The 14,169-nt window shown below is 41.1% G+C and overlaps 1 protein-coding gene across 1 annotated transcript in view; it reads right to left on the reverse strand.

Moving 5' to 3' along the window:
• The window catches only part of LOC111147760 (family with sequence similarity 184 member A), a 117,368-nt gene extending 106,536 nt beyond the window's left edge, over nt 1-10,832 (reverse strand). Inside the window, exon 1 of the mRNA XM_022503990.1 lies at nt 10,674-10,832. Coding sequence (XP_022359698.1) covers nt 10,674-10,832 — 159 coding nt within the window. The remainder of the gene's footprint in view (nt 1-10,673) is intronic.
• Nucleotides 10,833-14,169: the final 3,337 nt, after the last annotated feature.

The following is a 14,169-nucleotide window of genomic DNA, read 5'->3' on the forward strand; positions in this document are numbered from 1 at the left end:
CATATAAAAACATACTTATTTTATTTATTTGAGAGAGAGAGAGGGAGAGAGTGTGCATGAGCAAGGTGAGGAGCAGAAGAAGAGAAGGAAGGAAAGCAGACTCCTTGTTGAACACAGAGCCTGACATGGGGCTTGATCCCAGGACCCTGAGATCACGACCTGAGCTGAAACAAAAAGTCAGACACTCAACTGCCTGAGCCACCCAAGCATCCCGACATACTTAATTGTTAACGACTTACTTGTAAAAGGCTGAACCAACGAGAAGGGGTCTGGAAAATGGGTAGGAATTGACATTTACTGACCTCTTCTCCAACACAAATTATCTTATTTAATCTCTACAATACTTCCATGAGATTGGCTTTGTTATTCTCATTTTACAGATGAGAAGACTGAGGCTCTTACAGGTTAAAACTTATTAAAGGCTAAACACTAATAAGTGGTGAACCTGAAATTCAAACTGGGGTCTGTCTAACCCACTGAACCTATACCTCTGACATACATGATAGGCACTGCTGCCTCACTGGGCCATATAGCTCTGGGACTGTGGTTCTCTGGCCTGCCCAGGAGAGACCTACACCTAATACAGACACATTAACTCCTGGGTTTCAGAAGACTGAAATTTCCCTTACCTCCTTTATCCCCTGGACAAAAACATTACAGATTTGTAACCAGAGAACGTATCAATATTTTTCTTTAAATTATTATTAAAAACCTTACTGAAGAAGACACTGGAAGGCACTAGCTTCTTTATCTAAGAAAATTAGATATATAAATTCTACCCAAAACAAACTAAACAGTTGTCCATAATTAAGCATTTAAAATTTGTCAGATTAATCTGTTGATTAAAATTTTCACCTGCTTTATTCTGATATTTTCTCAGAAGTCTACTGAAAAAATGAAAAACACATGTAGCTCAGAAGTGGAATGATAAATTACTCGAATTAAATAACTTATAGTGCCTAACACAGCATCCTTCAAGGACTAGGCATTCAACAAAAGTTTTCCAACCCTATGGCTCCATATGCTTTATTTTAGTCATATTTAAGTATACCTACTTTTGTTACTCTGGGTAGACCATTATATCAAACACACATACATACATGTATGCATGCGTGTGTGCGCACGCACACACACACACACACACACACACACTCAACTTCCCTTCAAAATTACATGCACTTTGGGGGGCCTGGGTGGCTCAGAGGGTTAAGCCTCTGCCTTCAGCTCAGGTCATAATCTCAGGGTCCTGGGATAGAGCCCCACATCAGGCTCTCTGCTCAGCAGGGAGCCTGCTTCCCTCTCTCTCTCTCTGCCCACCTCTCTGCCTACTTGTGATCTATGTTAAATAAATAAATAAAATCTTCAAAAAAAAATTACATGCACTTTGTTTTTAAACTGTTTCACTAGGAAACATTGGAATAGGAATGGGATACTATTTAGGGTTTCAGTTATGAAATTCTGTTATGAAGTGTTTCAGAAGGAAGAGAATGAAAAGTGCAAATATCTGTGAGCACACAGACAGACATTCAATAGAATAAACAATCTTCCCAACCAGAAAGTCAATATCTAGACTGTACATATTCAAACCTTGCATTTCGCTTTATAAGAGAGGGCAAATAAAATACGTAAATGAATTTATTCAGAAGTAAAATTTCAGCCTTTGCCATAGGATTAGTCCAGGTTTGGCTAATCTTCAATGCATATACTGATGACCCTAACAACAACCCAGAGATAACAAAGGACTCCATGTAACTTATGAGTGGAATGGTTTAATGTAAGTTTATTATTTTGGAAAGTGGAAAATTAAATTACTTATGGTAACCTCTAGTCAACTAAAATAACTCATTCTCCAATAATATTAGAGTTTATCCCAATATTTTACTAAAATTATCAGTTTTAGAGATGACTTAAATATTAGCAATGTACTTTGTAAACCAAATTTTCATTTTCAAACCCTTTAAACCTCAAAATAGAAATGGTACAAAAAATTAGGAAATACAGACTCATAATTTTTAAAAGTCATTAAAAATACTATCTCCTTTATAAACAAATTAAGTGGCACATTAGGACCTGAGTCTAAGCTGTCCAAATCCCAAGTATTCTGGTTAGTCATGAAGTTTTTTGCTTTTCTATCTCCTATAGGTCCTTTGGTAGTTTTAACCTCCTGTTCCATCTCAAGATGAAAGTAAATGATGTAGGACAAAAAATTTACATATTCAACTTTGCTACATTTGTACATTTTGTCAAAGCTTCAGTAAGAAAGATGTAATCAATAATGAAGTCTTTATTCAACTTTGCTACATTTGTACATTTTGTCAAAGCTTTAGTAAGAAAGATGTAATCAATAATGAAGTCTGAGAGCTACAGATGACAGTACTCACCATTGTAGTTTAATAGAAAGCTAAGAATAAAAAATTATCTTCTAAAATATTGGTTTTGGGGGCACCTGGGTGGCTCAGTGGGTTAAGCCTCTGCCTTCGGCTCCGGTCATGATCTCAGGGTCCTGGGATCAAGCCCCGCATCGGGCTCTCTGCCAAGTGGTAAGCCTGCTTCCCCCTCTCTCTGCCTGCCTCTCTGCTTACTTGTGATGGATCTCTCTCTGTGTCAAATAAATAAATAAATAAATAAATAAAATAAAATAAAATAAAATATTGGTTTTGATCTCAAATGTTAAGTATACCAAAATACTGACTATAACTGGCAATCCCCAACCTGCAAAAACTGGTGTTCCCCAAATTCACTTTAATATACTAATTAATTGGCAGTCAGAGGCTATTTTCCAATAATACTTAAAGAACTGTTAAGCTCCCAGGTCAATCTAAAAAAGCCTTTGTGGCTCAGGTCACACTTGCAATACAAAATAAAATTTGATAGTAATATTTCCCCCACATCAAACTACTATATATAACACTGTTTTTATTTACAAAAAAAAAAAAATTCTGAATTCAGTTAGCAATTGTCTCCCACCTTTCCTCAGGTGTTTATCTCCAAAAAGGACTAGGGAGTAACAATTCTGACAGACTTACTTTTAATGTCCTTCTCACTCATAAGTGGTCTACAAAATAGAAACTTCCTATAGTGAAAAAACAAGTAAGCCTTTAACAAATATCCATTATTCCCATCAGCTCTATTTCATTATGTAATATCCAAGTTTATTTGAATGCTCAAAGTTTAGAAAATTTCTTTATCTCCTAAGATAAACTGAAAAGACAGAGTATCATTTTTTAACTCCTCCTCCCTTCCCCACCCCAATTACTCCTACTGTCATTGAGAATTAAAGCGAACAGATTGCAGGGCGCCTGGGTGACTCAGTCAGTTCAGCAGCGGACTTGATTTCAGCTCAGGTCCTGATCCTGGAGTCCGGGGAGGGTCCTGGGATGGAGCCCCACCTCAGGCTCCTGGCTCAGCCGGGAGTTGCTTGAAGATTCTCTCTTCCCCTCTGTCCCTCCCCATGCACACATGCTCACTGTCTCTCTCTCAAATAAATGAATATATCTTAAAAAAAAAATTACCAGATTGCTTCACTCACATTTTGCTGAACCTTCATCTTTCATACCACTTTTTAAGAGCTTGGCAATTAGATCGAAAAGGATTTTCATAAGCAAAAAAACACAAAGACAGGGATGGAAGGAGAAAAACAGGAAAACCTCCAACTTCCTGCCTTTGGGAAGGAGACCTAAGCAATAATTCAATCAAGAAATCAAGAGTCAAAGGAAAAACATTTAAAATAACCACCCAGTAGTAACTCTGACACCAAGCATAACAGTCTCCAAATCAAAGTAATTAAAACATTTTTTAAATCTGGAATGACTAAAGCTGTTAATAAAAACATAAAAATATTATGACATTCATCTAAGAACACATTAAAAATAGCAGTTACAAATTTACCAAAGCCACAGTTACATACTGTACAACCTATAAATCCAGAGGTTGTTTTCAGTGTATGGAGGGGTGGCTCATGGGTTCACTGTCACCAGAAGTCTGTGATTCAGATGGTCAACAAAACATGGTTCCAGTGTGAGAAAAACACCACCAACTCTGTGGCTTCTTAGGAAATGAATGAGTAGTATTAGAAAGAAGGCAGACACAGGGAAAAGAGACCTGCTAGCACAACCGCCCTTCTCTTAGACCAATCCAGAGACCTGGGTTCATGTTCCGGTTCTGCCAGTGACAAGATGTGCAATCTTCAAATGACTCTGGGCCCTCAATTTCCACACCTATAAAATGAGAGCGTTAGGCTGGTCAGAATCTGTGGTTTCTTCCAGCTCTAAACCTTTTCTAAAGGCAGTCCCTTTATAAGCATTTGGACAATTGATAAAATGTATATTAAGTTTTTGTGCCCAATGGTAAAATACAAGAAATTAATTCAAACCACTCAACTACAACTAAGAGATTACATCCAAGCTACTACATAAGAGAACGGCAAAGCTGCAATGAAACAAAGGAGGGGGGAAAAAGACGCCACATTCAGTACGTGCTAAACCAAAACAACCCACGTCACAACCAAAACTAAATAGTATTATAAAACAGTATCTAGGTAATTCAAACTAGTGAAAAATGGGTTGTATTTAATGTACAGAAAACACAACTGTTTGAAAATTTCACTAGTATATTAACATAGTCTGGTTTGGGATACAGTAAAGCAGTAAGTATTAAATGATTGATCATAACACTATTTTTTTTTTTTTTTGCTAAGAATCTAGTATCCATCACCTACCTTTGCAATGACAAATAATATTTATATTTTAGACAGGGTACTTTATATTTTTATTTTTGCATCAAAAATATATTATGAATATAGGATTTGAAGCAATGTAAGAGGAAACCAATAAACATTTAAATACTTAAAAGTAATCTAATCAGCTGAAATTATCTAACATTAACCCAGAAGAGTAGCAGATATAGTCCCCATAACTATTTACTAACTCTACTATATAACAAAATTACTTGGTACAGCATCATTACCATCACCACCACTGTCATTACCTTCAGCATTTATTTATTAAGCTTTTATACTATGTGTAAGTAATTCATACTAAAGTTACATGAAAATCAGTCTCCACAGCTGAGGAAATTACATTCAAATTACAGAAACAAGATATATTTACAAACATTTCACAAATCTGTATTACTAAGTACCAACAAGAAGTACAGACAATAAATGTTATAGTAATTCAGAGTAAGGCAAGCCTAACGGGGCCTGGGTTGGTCAGGGCAGCTTTGGGGCCGGGATGGGGTGGGGCAACTAAAAGAAGACTTTTAAGAAGGACTTGATGCTGAGGACAGGGAACGGAAAGAAACTACCCCTGCTCTTTGGAACCATATACCCTACCTTATACTAGTTATGTCAGTTAGTGATACCTAGACTGAACAATATTGAAAGCACAATCAACTAAGGTGGCACTGGATAAGCAGCTAACATAACAAAATATTAAAAGAGAAGTTTCTGGGGCGCCTGGGTGGCTCAGTGGGTTAAAGCCTCTGCCTTCAGCTCGGGTCATGATCCCAGGATCCTGGGATCGAGTCCCACATCGGGCTCCTTGCTTGGCAGGGAGCCTGCTTCTCCCTCTGCCTCTGCCTGCCACTCTGTCTGCCTGTGCTCGCTCTTGCTTCTCTCTCTATATCAAATAAATAAATAAAATCTTTAAAAAAAAAAGAGAGAAGTTTCTATTGAGAACCAACGACAACTGACAACTCAAACAGGTGGCAGAATATTCTCAAAATTTCCAAAAAAGAAAGAAAGAAGGAAAAGAAAAAAAAAGTCAGTCTTAAAAGAGGGATCTTGAGATATGCTAACTTCTACACCCAATATTAGTGAGAAAAGCCTCAAAGAGGTTACAGAGCAGGGTTTTGGAGAAGGTTTCCTTGGGGAGAGCTATAGGAACGAGTGCCCTTGCCTTTAAGAGAAAGGATGATTGTCACTCACCTAAAGCCTAGAGGAAAAGGCTTTGATGGGAGCACCTGAAGATCTCAATATGTGTTTCAAGCACTTAGAAGAGCATACTGAAGTAGCACCTGATTCATCCTTGGAAAATCGAAAGGATCAGAAACTGGATGAAGAGGTACGTGAGAGTAAATGAGAGATGCTGAATTGGGACCACTACCAGAGTCTGTCTGGACATAGAATGAATGTTCCCTAAGGACCAAGATGGGCCTTATGGGGAAAAACAAAACAAAACAGAGTAAGCTGGGGTAGGGTCACTGGGTCTATCCAAGAAGGCTACCTGAAGCTTGAACAGGCCTCCGCAAAATAAACATGAAGGTCCTGCCAGATCTAAGAGGCGGAGGAAGGAGCATGCAACCAGCCAGAATATAGATGCATTCTCACTGTCAAGCAACCTGAGGTGAGGAATCCTGAGCAATGGAGGTAGGTGGTGGAAGAAGCAGGAGTGAAAGAATGAGTTTTAAATGTGTGCAAAGTCTACAACAGCACTAAAGCCAGATTACCATGCACTATTCAAATAAAGTTTACTGCTAGTCCTTCCTCTCTTCCCTTCTTCCTTTTCCAGTGGGGGAGGGGAGGGTGTTAAACTAGGACTGGAAAGACAAAGCAAGAAGAGTAGAAAAGCCTACTCAGAAGACAAAAGTTAGTGATGCCCCCCTTCCCTGATTATTGGCTGGGAATGGGCATGGGGGAGAAGCTCCATACTTAATTTTAAGTTTGGTTTGGAGTTTTTATTTGTTGGCACTGGGCATTTTTATTTTTATTTTTATTTTTTTTAGATTTTATTTATTTATTTGACAGAGAGATCACAAGCAGGCAGAGAGGCAGGCAGAGAGAGGGGAGGAAGCAGGCTCCCTAGAGAGCAGAGAGCCCGATGTGGGGCTCGATCCCAAGACTCTGAGATCATGACCTGAGCCGAAGGCAGCGGCCTAACCCACTGAGCCACCCAGGTGCCCCGCATTTTTATTTTTTTTAAAGATTTTTTATTTTTAAGTAATCTCTGCACCCAGCATGGGGCTCAAACTCACAACCCCAAGATCAAGAGTCACATGCTCTTCTAACAGAGCCAGCCAGCTGAAAATTTTCAATAATCAAATTGAGACTTCTGCAATTTAGTTACTGAATTTGTATTATCTAAAAGCAACCAGAAAAGTCAAGTGTATATATGGGCAGAGGATGAGCCATCGTCGCAGGAGTAAACTGAAAGGGGCAGTGAGTAACACAAAAATAGCTGTTTTATAATTACTTTCCACAAGTCTTGCTTTTCACCCTAATGCACTAAAGAGGCAACACAGTGGAGAGTAGAGAAGTACACAAATGTGATCCTACTAAACATAACTCAACCCATCCAGCTTCTCTGCCTATCCTGAGATGGTTCAGCCATTAACAGTCCCAGAAATTTGCCAAAACAGGACTCAAGGATCTAACAGTAATTCTTAAAATTTACTAAGAGTATCCTAAGTATAACAGATTCAGTTTAAAAGGCAGAGACTGTGTCTTGCTCCCTACTGTATCTCTAGCATTTAGCAAAGTGTCCCTTACATAAAAGGTGCTTTAAAAACTATTGTTCTCCTTTCTAGGAGATAGCTGCTATGTTAGGTTATAAGGAAATAGAATCTGAACAAATATGTCTGCAGCTGAGATGGCTTTTTAGTTAAACATCTATTGAATACATAGTTGTATGAAATTGTAATACAGATTACTTTCATCCTTATCCTTTCACATCCAGCCAAGTATCAGGAAAATGCATGTATTTTCAATACTGTACTACAACAATGTGAGATACATGTGAAAATTTTACACTTTACTATTCAACTAGAACAATTACTGTATATATATATTTTTAAGGGTTTCATAGAAAACTCTTAAGAGAAATAACAATATAGCAATGCTATCAAATGCAGACTAGTTTAAAAAGACAGAAACATTTAAAAAACATACTATCCAATATTTTACTAATACTTCATTGGCACAGATTCTCTCTTTTCAGCGACAGCCTGAATTAAGAGCCTACTACCTTAGTTGTTGTATCATCACCCCTCTTTTAAAGATTAGGAAGCAGGGGCTCAGAATTTAGTGATTTGTTCAAGGCCCTATTACTAGTAAGCAGTAGAACAGGAGTTTTAACTCAAGACAGATTCCCAAGCCATGCTCACCATAATGCTGAAAATCTGAGTACTACTGGCTCATTACTAAAAGAAATAAAATCCTATTTTAACGATTATGTCTAATTTTGAAATATAAGCTAAGCTTCCAACCTAACTCTACTGACGTGAATTTATTAATAAACTCTTCATGAGTGAAAATTATATATAGTAGACGCCGGTAGTTTCTAACAGTTGAAATATTACTGAGGATATCATTTTTATGATATAGTATTTACAAGAAGTACACATAACTGTAAAACTTGACAGTTTCCAAAATGATACATAAGGGAAGCATGTCTTATTGTAGGTTTCAGAAACTACATGGGGTTAGCTCCAACACAGTCCTATTATCTGATTATTTCATTCTCACATCTTATCTTAGTATTAAATGCAGGGAACAGGTGGGAGAAACCCTAGATATTCCAGTATAAGTCAGTACTTCTCAACACAGGATGAGTCCTCACACTTCCTAAGGAACATACAGCAATGTCTAGAAACATGTTTATTGTCATGATGGTGTGTGCCACGCAGGTGGGGGTGCCACTGCAATCTACTAAGTAGCACCAGGAATTCAGGAATGCTGTTAAATATCTATAATGCACAGGACACCCCTGCCTGCTCCCAACAAGGAATTAGCCAATTCAAAATGCCAAAGTGCTAAGGCTGAGAAACTCTAGTGTAAGGGATTCAATGTCTGAGGCACTTAGCAGAGCAGGTGGCAAGAGTGTTTAGAGATTGTAACTATAAACACTAAATCAGAGTCCAGGTAACCCTCAGTAAAGATGCGGTATAGCACTCAAACCTTGACAAGCACTGATATGGGGGCCAGCGTTCTGCCTCATTAGATTTAAGGTGGGTAAACAGAACGTGACAGCAGCTTCTATCAATATTCTCACCTTTAATAGTTGTTAATTTTTTTTCTTATAAAAGAACAGAAAATTGAAGAAGCATAAGTAAGAAGAGAAGTTGTTTATTGGAGAGATGAGAAATCTCAGTAAGCAGCACCCAGTTCCCTACCAACTTAGAGTGTTTCTATTACAGCAGGAACGTAGAGGGTTACAATCTAAAATCAGGACAAAGGGTGTTGTGGACCCACCATAAGAAAGTCAGAATACATAAACATCCATGTGCTTCATTCTGAACATCATTATTCTGAAGAACAAACATGATTTCAGGAAACCAGGCTTTGATCTCCCAAATGTATAAATGCCCTGATAATACACTATTGTTTCTTCTTGATCCTTCCTTTCCCTGAATATGGGGACCATCTGTCAGAAAAGGAAACAGTAAAAACCGGGCACACAGCAAACTCCAAGACACTATGGATCAAAAACAAAAATCAGAAAACAAAATTTCCACCCGTATTGCCTTGTTCTGCATGGCTGAGTTTTACCATTAGGTACTTGTCCCTTTTTCTTTGCTCTTCTGTTGGAGCACTCACTCTTCAGTCCTTTCATGCTACTTTTCTTACTACCCTCAATCGTATTTCTTCAGCAAAATCTTTTTTTTTACCCTCTTTAGATCCCCATTTCTAAACACTCCCATTTCCTTTCTTCCAACTCTGTTTTACTTTACTCTCACAATAGTGTCAACTAGTACTGGAATTATATAATGTAAATTCTGGAGTTGAAAAGAGACTTCAGAGCTTACCTATTAGTAAACACCCAGGATGCCCACCTCTCTTCATCATACCCACACCACCAACAAGTGGTTAGTTGATTCAGCTTAAACAGTTTAAGATCACCTCTACTAAGTTTCAGACACCATGGATCACCTGTTCGCAATTAAGGGCTATTGAAAGATTGCTAGTGAGAGCTAAACAAAGCAATAGAACCAATCTATCTGAATTGCTCTTGCTTCAAGATACCAACTCCTTCTCATGATCAACATTAACTAGAAAAAGGCCCACCATCCTAAACTACGGCTGACCAAATATGCAGGCTACGCTCTGAAAATGATCTTTTGACAGACTGAAACACTTAACTAAGTGCCGATGTGAATCATCTAAGTAGCCTTGTTTGACATTGTCAGCATAAGGAATGACTCATTAAATCCCCCAAATGCCACGCAAGGTATGTTTTACCCTCCTACATTGCTCAGGTTTTTTCTCCCCTTAAGTACGTTAACAACAGAAGATACTGATTAATTGGGAAGATTCCGAGTTATGTTGGGTAAATACGGTACTGTACTTTCATAAAGCGGTGTAAAGGCTCGTGGAGTCTGGGCAGATGCATGAGCCCAAAACTAAAGTGATTTATTATTGTGCAATAAAAGAAGTAGTTCCTAATTTGTTCTGTGCTGGGTTACCCCTAAAGGGCAGCAGGATGTTAAGTCCCATAAACCCAGCCGTGCCGCTGAGTTGTCTAGTTTCAATGAACATCTCCAGCGTTCCACGGAAGTTTGAACGGTTCTTGGAGCTTAGTCTCCAGCTGTTGCTTCCCCAGAGGAGAGACCCCCCCCCCGCCCCGCCCCCGCTTCAACTCTTCCCGGGCGGAGCGCGCGCAGCCTCCCAGCCCAGCACCTGAGCCCGGCGCGGCCCGCACAGGGTCCCAGCCGTGCCGACCCCGCCGCCGCGCCCTTACCTTGGTGAGCTGGGCGATTTTCTTGCTCATTTTCAGGTGCAGGTCCTGGCTATAGTCCATGCTGTGCCCCGCCTGCTGCGCGGCGGCCGGCGAGGGCGCGAATTTGGCCGCCGCGCTGCCGTAATAGTGCTGCTGCCAGCTCATGCCCGGGGTCGCCATCTTCCCGACAGACCCCGGCCGGGGTACCAGTCCTCGCGCTCCAGGGGCGGCCCGCGGAGCAACGGCGTCTGGGAGGCAAGAGCTGGGGCGGCCGCTTCCGGACCCGACCCCCGATGTCTGTCAGGTGCAGCCGCAGGCGCCCTCCGGTCCACGACCCTCCAGTAACCCCCGTCCAGAGACGGGGCAGCCCTGCCGGATCGAGGCCGCAGTCGACACCTGCGCGGGGCAGATGCCCGCAGTCCAGCAGCGCGGTCCCGGGCCCAGCCAGCCCTCTCCCGCTCTTCAGCTGACGCCTGGCGGAGGCGTCGTGGGCAGCGTGGCCCGGCAGGTTCCACTCCCACCCGACACCAGGGACCTAGGGAGACGGCCGCCGCGGGAGCTGCGGAGGGAGGTGGAGACGGGGCGGGCTGGTGCGGGGAGAGGCGGGGACATGGAAGAAGACTCCGGAGCCGCGGAGCTGCCGTTACCAGGACGCGCGGGGACGCCGACGTCATTTCTCCGCAGCCAAGCCCCGCCCCGCGCCGCCGCGGCCGGCCCCGCATTCTCGCGGCGTGTCCAGGCGCTTAGCGAAGGCCTGCGGGGATCTTGCCGCCAGGTGCCTCCGAACCCTGCGGTGGGTATCCCAAGCGCCCACCTGGGCGCTGAGCCCCGAGGGCCGCGCATGTGAATCTACGTAAAAAATTCCGCGAGAGAAGATGGGGCTATCTGTGGTCCTTTCGGTTTGCGGAACGCGTGCGGATTTACCGAAGCTTTCCACGTGCAACATCGCGTGCACTGGGGCCAAGTGGCTCTTCCCCCTAAAAGGGCGTCAGGCTCGCACCCAGTTCGCTCCCAAGGCTGGCCTCAGCACCGAGGACATTGGTAATGAAATGGCCCGGAATACAACAATCGCTGCCTTGACCCATTCAAACTCATATAAATATATGATGGTTACAATGTTCCAAGTCGACCACTGTCCTAAATTCAAAGCCAGTATGTGTGTGAACTCATCAATTAGTATAGCCCTACACTCCTACTTTTCCCCAGTCTTAATGGAGACTGAGACAATTATATATGAAATCTCATTGGCTGGAAGTAAACGGGAAAAACAGAAGATGGAACAAGATGCCCACTCCTTAAGGATTTGGGGCTGGGCCAAAAAGTGTGTCATTACTTGTGCATTTTCACCTCTCCAAATGTGTTATTTCCTACTGATTGTCTCCTAACATCTCTACTCCTGTAGGTCAAATGATTCTTCTTTTTTAAGTGTATCCTGTGTTGAAGTAAATAAATTGTTTTAGGACAGTGTTAACACAAACTTTAAAAATGTAGAATTGTATCTATTTTAAGAATGCTTTCTCCAGGCAGTTTTGCAGACCTGAATTCCCCCATGTTATAATATGTGATTTCTCTTTAGCATGCAACTAACAATCATTGTATAAATCTAGATTATTAACAAATCGAATTGGGAGCCAAATTATCATAAAGTGTCTGTTACAACATCTAAACCAACAAGGTGAATATTGAACAGCATCATGAAATAATTCCAGAATTGTTGGAATTCCAGAAAGGAAGACTGAAATTGGCTTACATTTTTTTCCCAGGTGCTAGGTGCTCAGCACCTCACGCAACCCCCCCATTCCTCCATTCCCCCATAGACTTTCCAGAAAAAAAGTTCTCTAGTTCCAAGGTTCTGAATGCAGCAGATGGCCAGAAACAAATATCATGCAAATTTTGCTCTGTTCTTAAGCTCTAATAATTCAATGAAATTAAAGAGAATTAGGAGCTAGTGTTATTTCATCAAATTCTAGGCATAGAAGATTCACAATCATTTTAGAATTCTTACATCCTTTACATTCTAAGCAGAAATAAAGGCTCCAAAGATTCCTTGTTTCCTTAAATTTTTATAACTAAGTCTTTTTTTAAAAGAAAGATTTCATTTATTTGACAGAGCATGTCCATAAGCAGGGGAGCCAGAGAGGGAGAAGGATATTCCCCACTGAGTAGGGAGCTTGATGCACGGCTTGATCCCAGGACCCTGGGATCATGACCTTAGCCGAAGGCAGTCACTTAACCGACTATGCCACCCAGGCTCCCCTATAACTGAATCTTGGTAGGGTAATGAAGGTATTTCTGGTTTTGTCTCTATGATATAATGGAAAGAGTATAATACTGGAAATAAGGAGACCAATGTATAGCTTCAGCTGAGTCATCGAGCCTGTTTGTCACTCAAATGCCTACTCTGAAACAAGATGGTATTTATCAGTCTCTTCCCACTCTAACTTGTTAGTTAGAGGTTGAGGCCCTGGTTTACTCTGAATCCTATCACATGAGTTCCTGCCGTCACTATCCAGCATAGCCCGAGAGGAGTCTTTTCCTAAATATTATGCTCACAAGACACCCAGTGTCATTCCATGAATTTAATATTTTTTGCCCTACCACAAAGGAATAACACAGGTCATCTGGTATAGAGTTCTATTCAATTATAAATAATAAATAGAAACATAAAGAATAATATAATAATATAATACACTCATAATCCTATTACCTAGAATCTCACTTTTAAAAAATCCAGTAAAGGAGGTGTGCAATAGAAACAGGAAAAGCTAGTTAGGCAAGAGATCTTTGTTTAGTACCTGTTTCTCTCATGAGATGGTTTATGCAGAAATATTTATTAAATGCCTGTTGTGTGCCAGGTGCTGCCTTAGGTGCTGAGGTTGCAATACTGATTAAGGATCAGTCTCTGTTCTCAAAAAGTTAGTATCTAGTGGAAAAGACAATAGGGGGTGCCTGGGCGGCTCAGTGGGTTAAGCCTCTGCCTTTGGCTCAGGTCATGATCTCAGGGTCTTGGGATAGAGTCCCACATCGAGCTCTCTGCTCAGCAGGGAGCCTGTCCCCCCCCCCCCACGCCTGCCTCTCTGCCTATGTGTGATCTCTGTCAAATAAATAAATCTTAAAAAAAAAAAAAGACAAAGAATAAGGTGCAATGCAACATGGTGTTAAAGGAACTCTCAAGAGGGACAGTTGACCTCGCTTGATGTGTCAGAGAAACTTCACACACGAACAAAGGCAATAATTGAACCGATTTCTGAAGTATGAGTTTTTCAGAGAGAAAGGGGTGGTAGGAAAGTGGATTACAAACTCGGAGGATAGCAAGGGCAAAGCCCTGATGATGAGAGATAACATAATCTCCTTAGGAAACAGCAAGAGGTACAATATGGCTGGAGGAATGAGTTTGATGGAATGTCAAAATATGAGATAGAGTAGGTGTCAAGATTATTCATGGGGGGGAGTGCTTATTTGCCTTGATAAGGGGTTGGGTCTTTATCTTGAAAACAATAATGAGCCACTGAAGGGC

This window comes from Enhydra lutris, unplaced genomic scaffold (genome assembly GCF_002288905.1).
Source record: "Enhydra lutris kenyoni isolate GAN:26980312 unplaced genomic scaffold, ASM228890v2 scaffoldscaffold17, whole genome shotgun sequence".
Taxonomy (NCBI): domain Eukaryota; kingdom Metazoa; phylum Chordata; class Mammalia; order Carnivora; family Mustelidae; genus Enhydra; species Enhydra lutris.